The 20,256-nt window shown below is 41.1% G+C and overlaps 1 protein-coding gene across 13 annotated transcripts in view; it reads right to left on the bottom strand.

The window, feature by feature from the left end:
* The window catches only part of LCLAT1 (lysocardiolipin acyltransferase 1), a 136,202-nt gene that overhangs the window by 52,451 nt on the left and 63,495 nt on the right, over nt 1–20,256 (bottom strand). For 9 of the 13 annotated variants that reach the window (XM_085542708.1, XM_085542702.1, XM_085542703.1 and 6 more), the window contains 2 exons: nt 7,810–7,978; nt 6,560–6,758 (listed from right to left, as the gene is read on the bottom strand). The exons of 1 other annotated variant lie outside the window; for it this stretch is intronic. In XM_085542708.1, coding sequence (XP_085398834.1) covers nt 6,560–6,758; nt 7,810–7,974 — 364 coding nt within the window. In that variant the 5' untranslated portion in view covers nt 7,975–7,978. The remainder of the gene's footprint in view (nt 1–6,559; nt 6,759–7,809; nt 7,979–20,256) is intronic. 3 more of the 13 variants (XM_085542710.1, XM_085542711.1, XM_085542709.1) reach the window with 1 other exon arrangement.

The following is a 20,256-nucleotide window of genomic DNA, read 5'->3' as shown; positions in this document are numbered from 1 at the left end:
ATGCTTTCACTATTACCTTGCCCTTTCAGATTCTGTATATCAGTATCCTACTTATTACGTGGGCCAAATAACAATCCATTACAACACGTGTGAAACAAGCATTTCACAACTGAGTGAACAAACGGTGATGCTCAAAATGCAGAATTTAATACAATTAAAAACAGGATCCAAATAGATGCACAGCATACTTATACAAGGGCTTATTTCAATATTCATTCCCTTCAACATGGCTCAGAAATATCCCATTTGGACACTTAATACTCAAATATTCACTCTATATTTGCTAAATTATTTTTACTTAATACAGACAATCAGGTAACCTATTAAATCTACTACTACATTTGTGCTACTTCCAAATGATCCCTGCACTAAAATGAGATAGCTACTGTTAAGGAACATTAAACCTATTCAGTTACAACATCTATCTTAAAATAACATTTAAAATTTGATTTGATGATCTGTATGAAGTCATAATAACATGGTGTTATTTGCAACTAAAGCAAGGGGTTAGTATCTGGAATGGCAGAAAGGCTGCTTTTTCTAATGCTGTATAAAAATACAGTGATACCGTGAAATAGGGCATGAAAACTTAAGTATTCAAAAGGATGAGAGAGATTTTCCTCTTCACAATTCAATGCCTTTTCCTTTGGCTGGCATCTTCTTCAGATGCTCTACTTCCCTATGGGAAAACTGCAAAAGTAAAGACTACAGAAAGTACTGGCTGCCTAACCAGAAAGCAGAAAAGGGCATAAGGAACTTCTCAAGCTGCATCTCTGCACTGTGGTCCCACAAAGGTGAGTTTTCTCAGCCCATGTTCACAGTCAGGCTGGTATCTATTGCTGCCAGGTGGGGGTAGAGCCAGCCAAGCTGAGAAACGATGGGCAGAGAAAGACCTTACCCTCAAGTAACTGAGCCTGAAGAGATGATCCATACAGGTGGAGCAGCATAACCTAAAAGGAATGTAAATCAGGATAACAAGCCATGCAATTTTGTGCTGTATTTATTAGGCGAGCTCAGACAAAGTAAACACTCTCTCCACCAACTGCCATTTGTACAATAGAGAGAATGAGAGAGGTTATAATCTGATCTCAGTCTTTTGATGTTTGTCTGGGAGAGGCAAAGGTGGCAGAGAGAGACCGGAATATTTATTAAAGGATAAGGAAAGTTTTAATGGAAATAGAACAGCATGTATTTTGCCTGATAGAGTTGGGAGAATTTCTGTTGCATACAGCTGAAAATATTCCTATGATTTCTTCCCTGAGTAATCCAGTAAAAACCAGATCCAACTGTGGATAGGACACCTAAGGCTTTTTTTCTCCCACATGAGAAAAAAAGGCATGCAGAGTTGAAAGCAAATTAAGCTACATTTTTGCTTTAGCTCCCTCACTCCTAATAATGCTGCTTCTTCAATAAAGTTTTCCATATTTGTATTTTTAGTGAATAAATCACAGGATCATAGGGCTTGGCAGGAACCTCTAGAGATTATCAACTCCAACCTCTGCTACAGCATCTTCCTACAGCAGGTTGCACAGGAAAGAGTCCAGGCAGGTTTTGAGTATCCTCAGAGAAGGGGACTCCACAGCCTCTCTCGACAGCCTGTTCCAGTGCTCTGTCACCCTCACAGGAAAGAAGTGTTTCCTCATGTTCATATGGAACTTCCTCTGTTCTAGTCTGTGCCTGCTGCCCTGTCACTGGGTACTACTGAAAAGCACCTGGTCCCATTTGCTTGACTCCTGTCCATTAAGTATTTATAAGATCTCCCAGTCTTTTTCAGGCTGAACAGATCCACGTCTCTAAGGCTGTCCTCATAAGGGAGACGCTCTGGGCCCCTAACCATCTTCGTGGCCCTCCACCAGACCTTCTCTAGAATTCCTCATCTTTCTTGACTTATGGAGTCCAAAACACAGTACTCCAGATGTAGCCTCACCAGGGCTCTGCAGATAAGCAGGATCGCCTCCCTCAATCTGCTGGTCATGCTCTGTTTAATACACCCCAGGCCAACCTGTTGTCCACAGAGCTCATCTCCAGCAGGTCATAATAAAGAGCAACTCCACTGCAATGTCCCACCATGTCTCTATGACTGCAATGAGATCATGAACTTCCAGCTGCACACCAAGCTCTAATTCTTCCTGTTTATTTCCCCTGCTGCATGCAGTGCCTCCCGGTCATTTCAGAGAAGAAAAGAGAGTAGAGGTTGCAGGTAGCTCTAGCGGAATGCAAGAGGATCCCCATTGCCACACTCACCCTTGAATAACAGCTATGCTATCCTTTAGATAGCATACTCTCTAACTTCCACTTTTATCAAACCACCTAGGATAAAAACTAGAAAGTAATTAAGTCTGGCAACTCATAATTGAATTGCCACAAGATAAAAATGTCACAACTCTAATTTCAGTCTATATTATCATAACAAAGATATCTGAAACATGAGCTATACTAGAAAGTTCAATAGGTTATAGTTTTAATTTTTAAAACCAGTATGCTCTATTGATAAGAATTTGAATGCCAATCCACTGCAGCCTGAACAAACATGTTTTATGCTGAAGTTTTTACACTCTCACCTACAGAAGCAGCTGCAAGTAGCACAAGCACCTTGGTGCCAATATAAATGTGTAGAGATTCCCTGCAGTGTTCTGCTTTATCTATGTTTTGGGTTAAGTAACATTTTCTAAGCTTACATACACCAATATTTTACTTCATGAGAGCTGATCCATCACAGCTGACTGTGTGTATGCTCGTAGCCCGTGGCAAAGGCAGGATAATTGGAGTTGTTTTGTCCTGCTTCATTGAAAACTAAGACGGCTCAAATTACTTTGAATTTGCTTCCGGCTAAGCTCACACACATGGACAGCAATAATGGATCCACAGACGTGAAGCAGAATACTGGTGGGGCTAAGCCTGGTGTTGAAATAGATCACAAATCCTCTTCTTCTCTGATACTTAAAAAACAAGAGCCAAATCTAACTAGTCATACCATACTCGCATACGAAGATGGAGATCTGTGCAGAGTTAGTCAGTTAACTCTGATCCTAATTACTCCAGGTTTATCAGTTTTGCTTATTTTGTTGCTTTGTTTTGTTTTTTTCCCCTATCACCTTGACCTTTCCTGTCCCAATACACTCCAGCTGTAGCTCGCTGGCTTATCAGCTTCAGCAAATATTTTTTCAAATGGCAAGTCTTCAAGATCTGTCCATCGACAGTGCTTAAAGCACCTTTGTACTTTACATTTCTGCATTCAGGTACTTATCTTTTCCATCCTGTTAAGCAAAACCAGGACGAACATTATCTCACATAACAACCATGAACTGTTATGTTACCTCAAGTTACCCTCTCATTTTTCCACCCATTTATCTGAGAGTGATCAAATCTAATGAAAAAAATAATTGATTTTTGTTGGACAAATGCTGAGGCACATTTAGGCACTAGAATGATGTATTACTGCAAGCCCACTAAGAGTTAAAAATCCGAGTTGAAACAATGAGCGCATCCAAATTGCCAATCACTGAAATACATCTCCAGTTCCATTGAAATTCATATCAAATCAAGACTTCTACCAATGAAACCATTAAGAAAATATGAAAGGATGCAACTAGCCCATCACTTTGTCATTACCTGGTCATCTGACATTACTGTGTACGTCCCTTGGTATCTACTTGGACATTATGTATTCCGTAACGTATGTTGAGCACAAGAGCATCACAACCTCTATCACTTCCTCTGCTATTCTTTTTTTAATGGAAAATATAAATTGCATGTATCTATAATTGTAGGAAGGTCCTATCTTGTCAGCTGTGCAGGAAACTGACAACGCTATTAGAAATTCTCCTTGAAAACTGACACTGCAGAATGTATCAGTAATTGCTGATGATGTCATATGAGAAACTGCAGCAACAGCTCAGCGCTCTCCTGAGACTCCATCCTGGGCAAGTTGTACAGAAATGCTGCAAGAATGTTTCTGCAATTTAATACCACTTTTCAAAAACTTTACTGCACACAATTTATCAAGCCAAAGGTACAGTTCCAGGAAGAAAGGACCATCTGTTTTTCTGCTGGGTTTCTTTAAGGCTCGCATTTAATCAAGTTAAAGTTTTTGGATATATTGGAATGCAAAGAATTAATAATTTAACAACTAGATAAGTGACTCAATGCTTCTCCTTGAAATACTTTCTCTTCTGATTTTAATTATAACTAACTGGAAATAATTGCCTACTTGTAACATAGGCTTATTAAATATGATACCTTTACACTTTTCACCTACAAAGGAGGTGATGAGGACTCTGGATCTATTTCCATTCACAGCCTTGCTTTACCTACCATATACACCACTTGGAGCAGCATAATCTTATACATACCTTAATGATCAATACCTAACGTACAAATCATAGCTGCAGTGCACTGAAACTGTCCACTTGATTTTCAAGCTATGTTCTGGCCTTAAAACTTTTAAGATGAGCAAAACGTTTATGCAAAAACCAAACCACAGAACACGCTTCAACAAACAACATCTGACAAATGCCTACTGAAAGTCTATCACATAACACAGCAGTGTCATTAGGGCTAAGTAGGAGAAACTCTTACTGATTTGATGCAGGGTTGTTCTTTATGGACACCACTTTCTGCATCAGCATCCACCCCAAACACCTTTTTCATGATGACATCTTCTTTGGTCAAACTTAATTTAACCCAAGAGTCTCACCCCTTCCAGTTGCCTCTATTGGGAATACTTCATTTTTGTAAGAATCTGCTACCCAAAATACAGGCTGACAGAACAGGGAGACTTGAATTTCTAAGGCCTCTTTTTAGATATACTGCAGTTGATAGATGCTTATCATTCCTGACTTAGACTATCAAATTATGGCTTGAGTTAAGGATGCGGTTTGGATGAAATTCCTCCTGTGATAAATGAGGTTAATAGTTTACTAAAAATTAAGCTAAAATACTCAACACTACAAGCAAAATTACTCAAAGCACATGTTCTGCAGAGGATATTTAGGGATTTGGCATGTAACTAGCAGTTACAACAGATCCAGGCACCCACTCTACTGCCAGAAACTGTCATCCCACAACAAGAACAACAGAAGTATCTATTTGTACCACCCCAACCACTGCACTTAACAGTATGGAGTATGAATCCAGAATGCCACTGGAGGCTTAAGCACCTAAGGCAGACTTTGAACCAAGAAGTTATTGTGAGCAGGTAACATTGATCTGCCGAAACTGTGTTTTCCAGAGCTCATTCATCACATCTCTTAGATATGCGAAGTTTATGTACTGAGGATTGAAAAACTTGAATGCAACTTGATGCATTTTCAGGAGCCGAATTTTGCCAGGCATACATAACATCCCAAACTCTTGAGCTGACCTTCAAACTTTATTAAAGGCATTCTAATACTAAGCAGGCACACACATGCTTAGTTACAAAAAATAGAGAGAGAGAGAAAAACACGCTTCTTTTGAAGAGATTAATCCATCAAACTTGCAGAGTATTATCCTGCATTCCATCTTCCAACATTTCTTTTAAAAGTTGCCTATGCAGCCGATTCCAAGACTTCAAAACATCTCCACTGTGTTATAAAAACATTTATCTAAACACATATTTTCTCATTTCCTGCAATGCTAGAGGAGATGTCTTTTGTCAAATAAAACTGACCACGTTTGAATATTAGGAAAAAAAAAGTAGGTTACCTAGTTGCAGCTCTTACTTAGGACTAAATACCCAGCAAGTGAATGCAGTATCAGCACAACAGTACAAGAGTTCCTCCTTATGGAATCCTGCCAGAATTATCTGTTCAGATAAATGGCCTGACAAAAGGGAACCATAAATAAGGTTACTCGTTCAACATCATAAAGTTGATGCATGTCCTGCCCAAGCTGGTTTTGCATAAAATAGCAAATAAATCTAAGAGAGAAATAAAATGCAAAAGGGATGTTTTTATTTCAGATAAGTCTGTCGATTTGTTCAGAAACCATTTAGGCAGCGATTTTTGGCTTAAAATGGTTTCCCTGAGCATGTGCAACTCAGATCCGTTCCCATCCTATGCCACTATAAATACTGATCATTTCATGTCCTGCACAGGGTATTTTAGGCAATCAAGTTCATTTTAAAATTACAGCTACTGAAATTAGTATCAACGTTGCAGTTGCTTGTGGGGCTTTTCCTTTCTATTTTCTAATCTTCTCCATAGTATAAACTGGTTAATGAAGAAAGAAGACTACAGTGAGAGAACGTGCAGTATGGGATGATTGGGAGGATATACCACCAAAGCCAAAGTGTTGAAGAAGACCTTGAAAAGAATTTTAAAATCTTTTCTCATAACTCTGAAATCATCAAGTTTACAATGCGAAATTTACTTTCAGTAAGTAAAGTTGCAATACTCTGACAAATAAATGCTTGAGCATGCAGTCCAAGGATCCTTCTAGGAGACTTCGGATTTTGTATACTATTTAAAAGGAGATCTGAAAAAAATAACACTGAAATAGAATTCAAACTTGGGTATAAACAATGCTGTGCAAAAGCATTTCTGAACAGATCTTCCCATTAAAGGATTTAGTAACCTACCAAATCCTGGAATGCTTTTGAGACTGGATTTGAGACAGATTTTTTCAAGTCTGAGGTAGCTGTATCGCAGCAGGCAGTTCCACAGGAACATCCAGTCCATCCGTGTGCGATGGTTCATAATAATGACACTTCTTTCTCCAGGAATAAATCCATCACCGGTGACAACCACCTTGGCACCAAACACCATTTCCAGCAACGCCTACAAATAATACATCTCATTTTATGACTTTACTCACAGAAGAAAAGCAACAGTCTATCACCAAGGCAAATTAATCTCAGTGACATCACTTCATTTGATCACATGTGCTATCGTTGGTAAACAAATTTGTTTCCTAATGAAAAAAAACAGCTTTTCAACAAGGATCAAGCTTGTGACACTATCAGTACATCACATCAATACATCACAGCAAGAAATAACATTCCCTAGATTGTCTTCACTGATAATTGTTGCTTACCTCTTACTTTCATTGCATTTAGTAAAGGAGATAAGGACAAAATTGTAGAAGATGAAGCACCTCACAGCCCTTCAAAACACACAGAACAGAAACAGAAAAAACCCACAATCTGATATGTAATAAACCTTCATTTATGTCACAAGATACGTACTTCTGAGTACCAATATAGTATCTTACTTCAGAAAAACAAATCTTAAAAGGCAGAGGAACAAAGTCCCTTGATTTCTGGAGAACAGATGAAGAGAGAGACCTTATGCATGTCACCTTTCTACAGGAAGAGTTCAAAGAAGAGACCCCCAGCTGAAAACCTGAAACCGTTTGTCTCTAATACAAGCAGATGAACTAAATTCTATGAGGATTAAGTAAGAGAACAGTGAAGGTCAGCAACGGCATACCAGACAGTAAATAATTTCTGTAATTAGATAGCTGGAACACAGTTGGAAGCAGAAGTTTATAAGAAGAATCCTTTAGGAATCTCTGCAATTTAAAAGAACCTTTTGCTTGTTTGTGTTTCACCCACCTTTCTCAGATCAGTATCAGACAGTGGATAGAGACAACGTGAAAAGGCCTTTTCAAGAGCACAATCAACACATAGCGGTAATTTACTTATACATTAAACTGCAAAAGAGAGGGACCGTATGCAGGAATACAGCCAACATCCACTGAGCTAAGGTATTACCCTTCATAGACTGTTAAGAAAGTTATGGTCTGTTTAAAATAATATATATATATCTTAAAAAACATTAGTAAGCAAGATGAACAGTTGCTCAGAACTCGGTTCACACTGTAACTTACCACTGGAAGCGTGAGCCATGTTGCCACAATGCGGTCAGTGATCCAGCGATACCAGGCCGGGGAGATAAACATCAAAGGTAGAAAAGGACCGAGCATGAAAATACTTCCAAAAAAACTTCCCAAAAACAGTGCAGCTACAAAGTATATTCCTTTCCATGACACCATGGCTCTGAAAAAGAAAGTTGGCATTGTGTTATAGGGGCGAAGTAATTATATAACTCTCCAGACCCGTAGGTTCAGTTTGAGGTAGTATTCCTCCTTCTTTTCATAACTAACAACACAAAACGACAGTAAAAGCAAACTAAGTGTTCTGCCTCACAAGTAGCTTTTGGAGAACAACTACATAAACACAGTAATCTGTAAGACACACTAACATAGGGGTCAAACATAATTTCTACCACTTAATGCAACACGCAGTTCCATTCTGAAATCTTAAGAAGGGTACTTTTTTAACATGGAAAGGCATAGAAAGGTGATCTTACTGCAGAATAGTTTAGGTTAGAAGGGTCCTTTAAAGCCCACCCAGCCCCTACTTCTGCCCAGGGCAAGGTTACACCCAGCCATGGACCATCCAGACTGGTCTTGGGCACCTCCAGGGATGGGGCACCCACAGCTCTCTGGGCAACCACCACCCTCTAATAATTTCCACCTAATATCCAATCTAAATCTTCCCTTCTGGCTTAAAGCCATTCTCCCTTATCCTGTCACTATCAGGCCATGTAACAAGTTGGTCCTCCTCCTGTTCCTAAGTTTCCCTCACATACTGGAAGGCTGCAATGAGGGCTCCCCAGAGTGTTCTCTAGGCAGAACAAGACCTCAGCCTTTAAGCACAAGAGAGGCACACCAACTCTTCAGTCATTTTCATAGCCTCCGTTCCAACTGTTCCTAGTCCTTCCTGCACTGGAGATTCTAGAGCTGAATGCAGTGCTGCAGATAGGCTCTCAAGGGAATGAAGTAGAGGGGAACTTCCCTTGCTCTTCTTTTAGGATACAGATGGCTTTCTGAGCTGCAAGCACACGCTGCCAGCCCATGTGCCATTTTTCATCAGCAAACATCTCCAACTCCATCTCCTCAGAGATGTTCTCAGTTCACTTTCCAACCGGCCTGTATCTGTGCTTGGGATTACCCTGAGCAAGGTGCAGCACTTCACACTTGGCTTAGCTGGACTTCATGAAGTTAATATGGGCCAACCTCTCCAGTCTATCCAGGTCCCTTGGGATAGCATCCCTCCTCTCCATTGTGCTGACTACATCACAAAGCCTGGTGCTGACAGCAGACTTGCTGAGGGTACACCCAGTCCCACTGTTTGCATCACCAAAGATGTTGTATGGTATCAGCCCCAATACCAACCAGTGAGATATCTGACATTAGTGAAGTACATACATTACCATTTTCTGAAAATAAGGAACTTTTTTTACTTCTCCGTCTTGTTTCTTCTTGTTAAGCCCATAATTACAGAAGTTTGCCTTACTGTAGAACCAGGGTCAATGTCTGACCCCCTTCAATGCCTGATCAGTCGTTTTGAACAAGATTTTCCCTTTCATCACAACAAAGCAGGCAAGCAGCATCTGCAGTCACCCAGCTCACTCTTAGTGCATTTGTGACTTCTTGAAGTCTGCTGTACTTCCACTGTCCTTCTCAGTTATTTTCCAAAAAGCCAATAGCTTTGTCTTGAGACAGTCGCTGAGACTTGAAGTAATTCAGTGCCTATGCTAGCAGCTAGACTGCCTTATTATAAATGTACAATGCATATTGCTTCTGAATGCATTATGGTAAAACATGCAGCGATCCTCCGAGCAGCTGCAATAGCTACGAGCTTTCATAATTTAGCAACTACTACCACTTATGACAAAGCAAATGTGGAAATATCAGTTCTTTAAATTAGGGCCTAAATATAGACTGTTTTCAACTATTTGTGGCTCAGCCAATTGTTTATAAAATGAAAGGTTAAGTAGAAGTCACTTTCCAGTCACTTCACTGAATTCTTGTTTTGACAGGCTATTTTAGAGATCCTAAGAGCTCAGATGGACAGGACTTCAGAAGAAGAAAAACAGGAAGCTGGTGTTCTTAACTGAAAATCAGCAATGGAAAAGTAATCCATTAAGACTTGTGTACTCTAACATACAAGATTTATCTCAAGCTTGCTTTGAGCCACGTCTGTAGCGATACTGTTTCCACAGCAAAGTATTCTGAAGTCAAAAATTGCAACCCAACAGTTGCTAGCACAGAAGGGGGGAAGACTGAAACAAAGGTAGCTCTTCGAAAGGGCTGACAATAGCAGGACATGGGGAAATGGTTTTAAGTTAAAAGAGGGAAGATTTAGGTTGGATGTTAGGGGGAAGTTCTTTACTAGGAGAGTGGTTAGGCCCTGGAACAGGCTGCTCAGGGAGGTTGTGGATGCCCCGTCCTTGGAGGTGTTCAAGACCAGGTTGGACGGGGCCCTGGGCAACCTGATCTAGTAAAGGTGTATGTTTGGTGGCCCTGCCAGGCAGGGGGGTTGGAACTACATGATCCTTGAGGTCCATTCCAACCCGGGTCATTCTGTGATCTGTGTGATTCTGTAGCTGAGGGCAAAAGAAATCCAGAGAATAAAAGTGGGATGCAAAGGAAAGCACTCATTGCATTAGGACTAGAAACACTCTTCCTAACATACCAAGACTTGAGGCCTGCAAAAGGGAATTGATAGCATTAAAATTCATTGTCACGGGTCTAATCAGGCACGTACACTTTCTGAGGAACAAACATAGCAAAACAACTGGAAACAGCTTTCCAACCCACTTGCAGCACAAGCACAGCACTTGATCAGCTTCAGCCAGCTGCAGTGGCTCTCTTGGAGGCACCGCTCAGCACAGCAGGTGTACACAGATCTGTCTGGCACCCCGGCCCCAGGACACTGCAGAACAGCACACACATACCCACAGCTTTCCTAAGAGGAGACGCTGCTCTGCCACTCTCCCCAGCTCTTTTCAAAAGCAATCTAGGTCACTCGCTTGCAGGCTGAGCTTTTCAGTTTACATTAGTCCTTCCCTCAAATTTACAGCACGGAGCCAAATATTTAAGAAAAATCCTTTCTGTATTTTATATAAAAGACTGACTTGTAAACAGACTTTGTTGTTTCTTTTTTTCCAAGATTGAAGTATGTGAGCTATGGTAAAGACTTGGGAAGCTCTGAAGTTTCTCTTCTTTAACCTGCTCTGTAGCAGCACTTTGTTCATTATACATGGCATACAAATACATGTCATATTGCACCCCACTGGGCTAAATGCTGCCATGCTTATTCCTAGACACAGAATATCACAGAAACCACAGAATCATTTGAGTGAGAAGGAGCTTTTAAATATCATCTAGTCCGACTCCCCTGCAATGAACATAAGAGAATAACCATCCAGCTGGCCTCCTGAATGCAGCAGTCAGCAAGACCATTTTAGTATCCAGGTGACATTGTTAACAGTCTCAATTCATTTGATCTTGTTTGTGGGTACACATGATGGAGTTACAGCCTGGACAACAGGTTACATGATTAAAAATGCACCTGACTGCATGTGTCAGTTGAGAAACATTTCTACTTATTCTCATTCAATACATTGAATGGGTATTCATCACACAAACTTCTGGGCATGCTGGCTGCCAACAGCACGTGTGCTTGACTAGCACAGAGGTCAGCAAGAGAGCTCTGCAGATGTTTATGGCAGGGAGTGAAGAGGGTAAAGAACCCAACTGGATTTGACATGCTCAGCAGGGAAATGTCTGTATTATCACAGAATGGTTTGGGTTGGAAGGACCCTTAAGATCATCTTGTTCCAACCTCCTGCTATCTGCAGGGGCATCCCACTCTAGACCAGGTTGCTCACAGCCCCATCCAGCCGGGCCTTGAATGCCTCCAGGGAGGAGGCATCCACAACTTCTCTGGGCAACCTGTTCCAGTGTCTCACCACCTTCATAGAGATGAATTTCTTCCTAATATCTAGATTGGATCTACCCTCTTCCAGTTCAAAGCCATTTTCCCTCACCCTATTACTACCTGCCCTTATAAAAAGTCCCTCCTCAGCTTTTCTATAGGTCCCCTTCAGGTACTGGAAGGCCACTGTAATGTCCCACCAGAGCTTTCTCTTTTCCAGGCTGAAGAGCCCCAACTCTCTCAGCCTGTTCTTGTATGGGAGGTGCTCCAACCCTCTGATCATCTTCATGGCCCTCCTCCAGATCCACTCCAACTGCTCCACGCCCTTCTTGTTCTTGAGGCTCAGAATAAGAGCAGAGCAGAAGGGCAGAATCACCTCCCTCGACCTGGTCACACTTCTCTGTGTATCCAAGAACACAGTTGGCCTGGGCTGCGAGTGCACACTGCTGCCTCATGTTGAGCCTTTCATCAACCGACACCCCCAAATCCTTCTCCTCAAGGCTTCCTTCAAGCCATTCTCTGCCCAGTTTGTATTTGTGCTTGAGATTGCCCCCACCCAGGTCCAGAGTCATCATACTACTATCTCACACCTAGCTCAGAACCATGTTGTTCTCATACACACACATCACCCACCCTACATCTAGCATACACATTTAAAGAAGAATGCAAAAAATATATACATCAAGAGTTTTCAAAACATAATTAAAAAAGCAACCACACCGGAAAGGTGCACCTAATGAGAACCCGTACAAATGCCCTAATGCAAAAGTGAAAATCCGAAAACAAAGAAAACCCACAGCTGATTCATTCAACAGATGAGATACCCAAGAAATGAATCAAACCATTACACGGAAAGCCTGAGCAACAGACACCAAGCATTGTCAAAGTACACAAGTACTTCCTTATTGCTGTTGACAACTCTGTCTTCCTATAGCAGTAATTAATGCTGGATTTGGAATACATAAAGACTTTTGCGCATTTAAAAGCCACTCTCTGTTGGCTGCGTGTTTCAGAGCTACAGGGAGATGGTCAAAACTATTTTAAGAGTTGGGCTCAAAACTGCAAACAGAAAGACAGCATCCACATACTGGGTTTGGAGCTCTTCATCTGCTTTGTGGCAGAACTCCAAGTTATCGAGATACTCTTTGCGTGCCCTTGTTGCCATAGCAGAAGGAAAACACGCTCTGTCTCCAGGTAACAGGAAACAGTAATTCTTAAAATACAATTTTTGTTTTACATTTCAGTTAATTCTAAAAATTCTTGGCTACGATGGGATAAATTATTTTGCAAAGCAGTTGCATTTCTGTCCACCTCATCTCTATTAAAATATTTCCTTGAAAATATTTCGCTATTCCGTGCAGTTTATGGAAAGTAACATAAAGCAGAAGCATCCTTCCTGTCATTGTATTTTGGTTCGATTTATTTATCATCTTTGTGATTTTAGTCAAGATACAGATGGAAAGGAAGGCAAACCATGGCTTGTTATGATGCTTTCAAAAGGCCTTAAACAGGAGCTGTGAATTTGCTGTAGAGATCAGGCTTTTAAATTCTTTTTTTCCCCAACTCTTTCTATGGCTTGGAAGAGTGCAAAAGATGCGCACAAGTAAACCTGGTTAGAAACAAGCAGGTTCCTCTAAAATTAAAGCTTGAAGTTTCACAATAGTAGAGACTCACCACATGCTTCACATTTCCTGAACAGTTTCAGGACAATTTGAATTTCCTGTACACTTCAGTTGTCTTCCAAATCCAATTAGAAAAACCAACAAGATTTAGCCTACACTACTCAACTGGAATCTTAGAGTCAGTGGTCACTTAAGGCCATTCTCTCTTGTCCTGTCACTGCTACTGGGATAAGAGGCCGACCCCCACCTCACTGCAATCTCCTTAAACAATAGCACAGGATACTACCCGGCAGAGCCAGCTGCCTGATAACTGGAGCAATTTTCAAGTGTTTAGTATTACACAGTCAACAAATCAGGGTTTATTACACCACCAAAATAAATGGCAAATAAAACAATGCTGTGTGGTTTCTCGTCAGGACAATCCCATTCAATAGCCACAGGCAATAAAGTTGCTTGTTCAGTAGTCTTTATGAGCTGAATGAGGAATACCAGGCATTCGGTTTAATTTTTTTTCAGTCAATTACCAGTGGAAAAGGTAAACATGACTTTCAATTAAAATCAAGCAGAACCTCATACAGACGGCCTTTATCCAATGCTCTCACAAAGGAAAATACTCCCAAGTCAGAAGATAGGTTTTTAAAACCTTTCATCTAAGTGAAGTGAATTGGTCTTCTTAATGACTCAAGTTGTCCATATCCTTAAACCAGTGAATGCACAAACAGAACTGCCTGGGAAGGAGAGCACGCAGACAGAAAACCCTTCTCAGCTTGCAAGGCAAACAACACGGGTGCTGGCAGCCCCTGCCCAGGTGGGTCAAGTGACAGACCACCGGGTAGGCGGAGAAGCTGGAATGGAAATGACACATCCTAGCACAATGCTCCTGCCCAACAGATTGCCTTTTCTAGTTCAGCATTTTACAGTTTTTCTCATACCAGTTCAGTGGAAATTTTCACCAATTCTTGCACTCTGAACAAGAAATTAGTTCCTAGATAATGCTATTTTAAAAAGAAAATTGCTTACAGTGACCTGTTACAGATTGACTCAGTCTTATTTTCCAGATCTCCAACTCACCCCATCTCTGACCGCATAATTTCTCACTCATCCCTCAGTTAAAAGAACTTCAGAAACAACACAAGTTGCAAGGGAAGAAGCTGAATTATCATTTGGATAGATATCCACCCTAATTAGTAGTGCATAAGATACACATAAGAAGACCCATCAGTTTTCACACACCCATTTATGAACTACATTTTATTTCTCATGCCTCCCTTGTGTACTTCAGTACTGAAAGGAGCATGCACATATGGCACAGATCAACACCATATGTGAGGGAATGGGCACTTGACTGTTAAAACTATTTCCCTTTCAGTTCCTGCCTTTAAAAAACCTTCAGGAGATTTAATATATGTGTCATAAAATGATATAGAAGAGGACAATAAAAGATAATTACAATCACAAACCACATCCCTGACTCTCTCCAACAATAACATGCACAAATAAAAAGCACAATAATTAATCGGTAATTTCCATAAATATTATCAGCAAAATATGACTGCTGGTGCACACCTTACCATTCACTATCTCTTTGAATTGCCCAGACTTAATCTGACTATTACACTTCAATAAAAGATGTAATGGAGTCTTTTATTTGCTCTCCCAAGTAGTAATCGTGCCTCTCCAAATGCAAAAAAGCCTGGCTGAAATTCTCTGCAGAACAGTTCTCAGATGCTGTAAGCAGGTAATTGAGTCAGGGTACAGACAGCAAATCAGGCTGATGATTTTTCACTGTAGTTACCTGTGCTATTACTTCCATTGTTGCTGTAGACAACCACAAAGCCAGCGAAGCTTGAATGAGAACACCAGCAAAGGTGCTTATAAATGCTTTGTAAGAGGGTATCAAGTGACAGCTATGGTTATTTCCAGAAAATACATACATAATATATAACAGTATCCCACCATTTCCTTCTCTCTATGCATACATCCTTAACTCAAGGCAGAACTTTCTCATTGGGTTAACAACACAGAAGAGAAACAGGAGACAAATATGTGAGCAAAATCCAAAGAGCCTCTTTCACAAGCTGTGTAAACTACCAGCCATCACCGGGTTAATAACAGCACAACAAAAAACCCACACCAATCCATATTGTTCTGAACAGATTGGTTCTGGGAACAAAGGGGAAATGTAAAGGCAAGCTTTCAGGCCTTCTGCAAGACACCCAGCTTGGAGAAGGTTCCAGTGAGAGGTATGTTTTGCAGCCATCCTCCGTAAGACCTTTCTGCTTTAGAACATTATGTATTAACTCAATTCCTGCTTTTCCAGTTATCGTGTGTGCTACAAACACACATTGCAAAAAGTGAACTTCATTCTGATGCACACTTAGCATTCTTTATGCTGTGAGAGCCACCACCTATAAAACAACTGCCAAACTACTTCATTTCCTGGCAGCATGTTACAGGCTACAAAACTTCAGCAGGGCCAGCCCCAGCCATTCCAGTGGCAAGCACCAAAGCAGTGAGGCCTCACCTAGACTCAGCTGTAAAATCAGCACCACTGGAGCCTTACCTTCATTTCCCTACCCTTTAAAAGTGCCAAAATTGACAAAACAGAATGGTCACAGAGAATGTTTTGGGTTGGAAGGGACCCTGAAGACAACCCAGCCCCAACCCCAGCCATGGGCAGGGCTGCCCCCCACCAGCTCAGGCTGCCCAGGGTCCATCCAGCCTGGCCTTGGGAACCTCCAGGGATGGGGCACCCACAGCTCTGGGCAGCAGTGCCAGGGTATCACTAACCTGAGTGAAGAATTTCTTCCTAACATCTAACCTAAACCTCCCCTGCTTTAGTTTAAAGCCATTCCCTCTTATCACTATCTCCCCATGTAAAAAGTTGTTCTCCCTTCTGACTATAAACACCTTTTAAGTACTATAAGGACGTTAAGTCCTTAAGTAAGAGATGGAGAACTGTGCCTACAAATGGATTTATGCCTTCCCCTTTCTTTTTTTTAATAATAAATTACTATTATCAATCACAGAGAACTCTGCCAAATCTTTCAGTCTGTGCTACTGCCTCTGGCTTTTCTTTTTTTTAATATACTTCCAAGACAAATATCAACAAAAAAACACATTCATAATCAATGTTAATGATGTTCTAGTCACATCATTGGAAAATTCCATGCAAAAGAGAACTTAAAATTTAGCAGTGCCACCTTTGTATCAAGAATACGTAGCACTTGGGAGCATACACAAGCATCAGCAAATACTACATGTTTCTAATAACTTTAAGAGCCACGTAAATAGTAATTTTCTGTTCTGTTTGCTTACAGGCTGGCTGCTTTGCAAGGTAAGCATAGCAGAATAAACAGATCAGTTACCTGGCAGGCTTGAAAGCAAAAGAGGAAAAACGCAGTAGTTCTGCAGCCAAAAAATTACCATTCCATTCCCACCAGAAGCAGCAGAAACTGCCTATTTACATTTGATCCATTTCTGGACATGAAATCCTGCTCTCCATTTGTTATGTTTTGGTGAAGATGGAATATCCAAAAAACACCCAGCCAAGACACACAATGCCAAACTACCACCCCACCATTAGTTAACATCGTTTCCAATTCAGGACTTGACAGCAAGAGGGGAGGTTCTGCTGTGCTTTCCAGAGCTCTTTGCATGTACACTTAGCAAGGTCATCCTATCCCATAACAAATTACCAGTGCAGGATGCTGAACACAGAATTCACTGCTGAAGCAACAGAGGAAGCAAACTGCCAGTGCTTATGCACTGTTTTACCAAGCATCTAGAAGATAAATGGAAAAAAGCAACATCTAAGACTAAGAGCCATAGATGAAGAGCCTCCCAACACACAAATTGGGCACTGCTAAAGAACAGCTGGCCGATTCCAGCCTCTGTCTCAGCACCGTTGATGTTGCTATGAAAGTGCCTTAAAAGCTTCAAAGTGATTGGGAAAGGAACAAAGTGAAAGGACAACTTTTAAAAAGGCAGCGACTGCTGAAGCAAAAACTCTGGATGGTTAAGAAAATTATGCTGCTTTTAACTTGGCCAGGAAATGCAAAATACCCAGAGCTGGGATTGTTCAGCCTGGCTAACGGGAGACCTCATTGCTCTCTATAAGTACCTGAAGGGATGTTGAAGTGAGCTGGGGGTCAGCCTCTTCTCTCATGTAACTGGTGATAGGACTAGAGGGAATGGCTTCAGGCTGCACCAGGGGAGGTTAAGGCTGGATGTCAGGAAATACTATTGCACTGAAAGAGTGGTCAGGCAGTGGGATGGGCTGCCCAGGGAGGTGGTGGAGTTGCTGACCCTGGAGGTGTTCAAGGAACATTTGGATGTTGCGTTGAGGGACACAGTTTAGTGAGAACTACTGGTGATAGATGTTGTAGGTCTCCTCCAACCTGGGTGATTCTGTGAACATGATATACATAGTATAGAAAAGGTTATAAGTCCATCATGCAACCAGAAATATTTAAACCAGGGATTTCCCCTATCAGTCTCTGTAGTTGTGGAACATGGTTAATATCAGCTCTACCTGGAGTAGAATACCTACATTTAACCCCCTAGCAATTCATTATTTTCTTTAGAAGAGTTTCTCTTCCAAGAAAATCTAGAATTCTTATTTCCAAGTGGGAACACAATCTGACACAACTGTGTTTCAATCTGCACCAAGTGCCCCGGCCTTTCATTAAAACATTTACACAAAGAACACAGAATTCCTGGAAAGGATCTGTTCTTTTCGATTAGCATAGTAATACCTCTGAAACAGAACTCAGAAGAGCTTATCTTGAAGCGACAAAATAAGCTCATTAGTAAGGATATGCACAGAAAAACATGTACATTTTTTGAGCCGTGTTTGCAGAAGAATTCCCAGATGCAGTCACGGATCTCTTTAAGGGCTTGAGATGCCTCCAATAAGCGCCATGGAGGTGATGCTTTCATTTGGGAAATTAGGATTTCTGGACTTGTCAAAAAACAGACACTAATGACGTTCCATTTCCCTCTCTTTCTCATCACTTTGATGCTTCTCTCTGCGTCTAATGAAAGTGAACACACTGCTGAAACACTTGCTACTCCTAAATAACCAAAGCAGGGTACATCTTTTCATACTGAGACGTTTTCCTTTTACGTATTATGGCCTGAAGAGAGATGATACAGAAATTAGTCTGTACTGCAAGGGATGCTAAGTTAGGAAAAAACATCACAAGCATAGCCACAAAGTAGAGCACAGAAGCAAGAGAATTAAAAACAACAGAAGTGACTGTGAAATATTCTTGTATCCCAGAGCTAAGTGACGTTTTTCAGATGTATGTGGAGCAGACAGTTACATTACCCTCAGGCTGCGTCACCACCAAAGATGTTAAACAGTGCTGGTTCCAATACCACTCATCACTGGACATTAAGCCACTGACCACAACTCTTTGTGATCATTCAGACACCCATACACCCATGAAATCCACATAACACCCTTGTCTTAAAGATGGAGATATGTGGGATGAAATACATAATTTAGATTAGGATGGTAAGCAACATCATTTTTAGTTTTATGCAAGTCTGCCTAATATCCAAAACTTTCTTCTCACACACAAATCATTTTCACTTCCTCCTGCTGCTGTCACAGAGTGGACAGGAGGCACCAAAACAACACAACAGTGGGAACACTGGAACACATTCTGTCACAGTGAAAGCTCATGGCTACTTGAAAGCACTGCATTACAGCTAAGGAAGGCCAAACAACATGCCTTCTAACACAGACAACAGCAGCTCCCTACAGCAGGTGGCAGAGGAAAGCATCCAAATGGGTTCCAAGTATCTGAAACAGCAGGGACACAGAACCTCACTAGGCAACCAGCTCCAGTGTTCCCTCACCCCTCACAGGTAAGTTCTTCCAGCTGGTGCCCCTTGTCCTGTCACTGGTTATCTCTGGAAAGAGCCTGCCCTATCCTCTTGACACTCAACCTGTGGATACTTAGAAGCACTCATGAGTTTCTCTCTCAGGTTTCTCTCATCTATGCTCCTCCAATGCCAGTAACAGGAATCAATCACTGGACTACGTGATGTCAAGAATTGCAGAGCACTTAAAGCTTATTACTAATTCTGATATATTGATGAGAACATCAGAACATTTAGCTCCTTTTTTATTCTTTTTAGTTAAAAAAAGCAAGAAAAACCACCACTTCATAAAATCATCAGCAATTTTCCTTGGTGGGACAGAGTAAGAAATTCACACAAAAAGCACTCATCAAGGAGAGGATGATTACATGCCTTGTTAAATATGCATTTTCTCACCTTAAAGATATTTCACTGGAACATTGTGAGCGTAAGAGGAAGAAGCTATGGGCTCTTGGCAGCACATACAAGCTGCCATTACTGTGATGAAACATCAAACCACAAGCAGCTCCCAGCTCAGGGCATTCTTATGGAAAGGAACATGTTCCCTCAAATATTTTAGCTTAAAAAGCCAGAAGAAGTAATTTTAAGAATCATCCTCTAAATCAGCTTCCACCTCTTTGTACATATATTACAATTACATTGCCATGGTTCCAGACGAGCAGTTTGGCTGCATTCCCCCCGTCCCCCTATTCTCCTGTCCCAAGTCTCTCCATTCATTAAAACTGATCCTGTAATCACATCTAAGAAAAGAAATCTCCACTTTCCCTTTGTGTGAAGCACCAAATACATACACAGCTTATTTTTGTGGTCACCTGATCTTAATATTAAGAACTTCTGTGCAAAACAGGCGAGCACAATAGGAAAAGCTAAAGAGACGCTTGGCCTCAGGGACTCTCCTTGTGCCTTCATGAGACACAACATCCTTCCATATGTACAACTCTATAGATTTTCCTCTGAGAAAAGGGAAGAAAGGAAAGGTGTACAGGATGCCCTGGAAGAGTTCCCACTAATGAATGAAGGTTTTCCTACAAAACA

This window comes from Coturnix japonica, chromosome 3 (assembly GCF_054131305.1).
Source record: "Coturnix japonica strain WE chromosome 3, WE-NBRP24, whole genome shotgun sequence".
NCBI lineage: Eukaryota > Metazoa > Chordata > Aves > Galliformes > Phasianidae > Coturnix > Coturnix japonica.
Note: the sequence above shows the minus strand (reverse complement) of the source record. Positions and strands in the feature narration are given on the sequence as shown.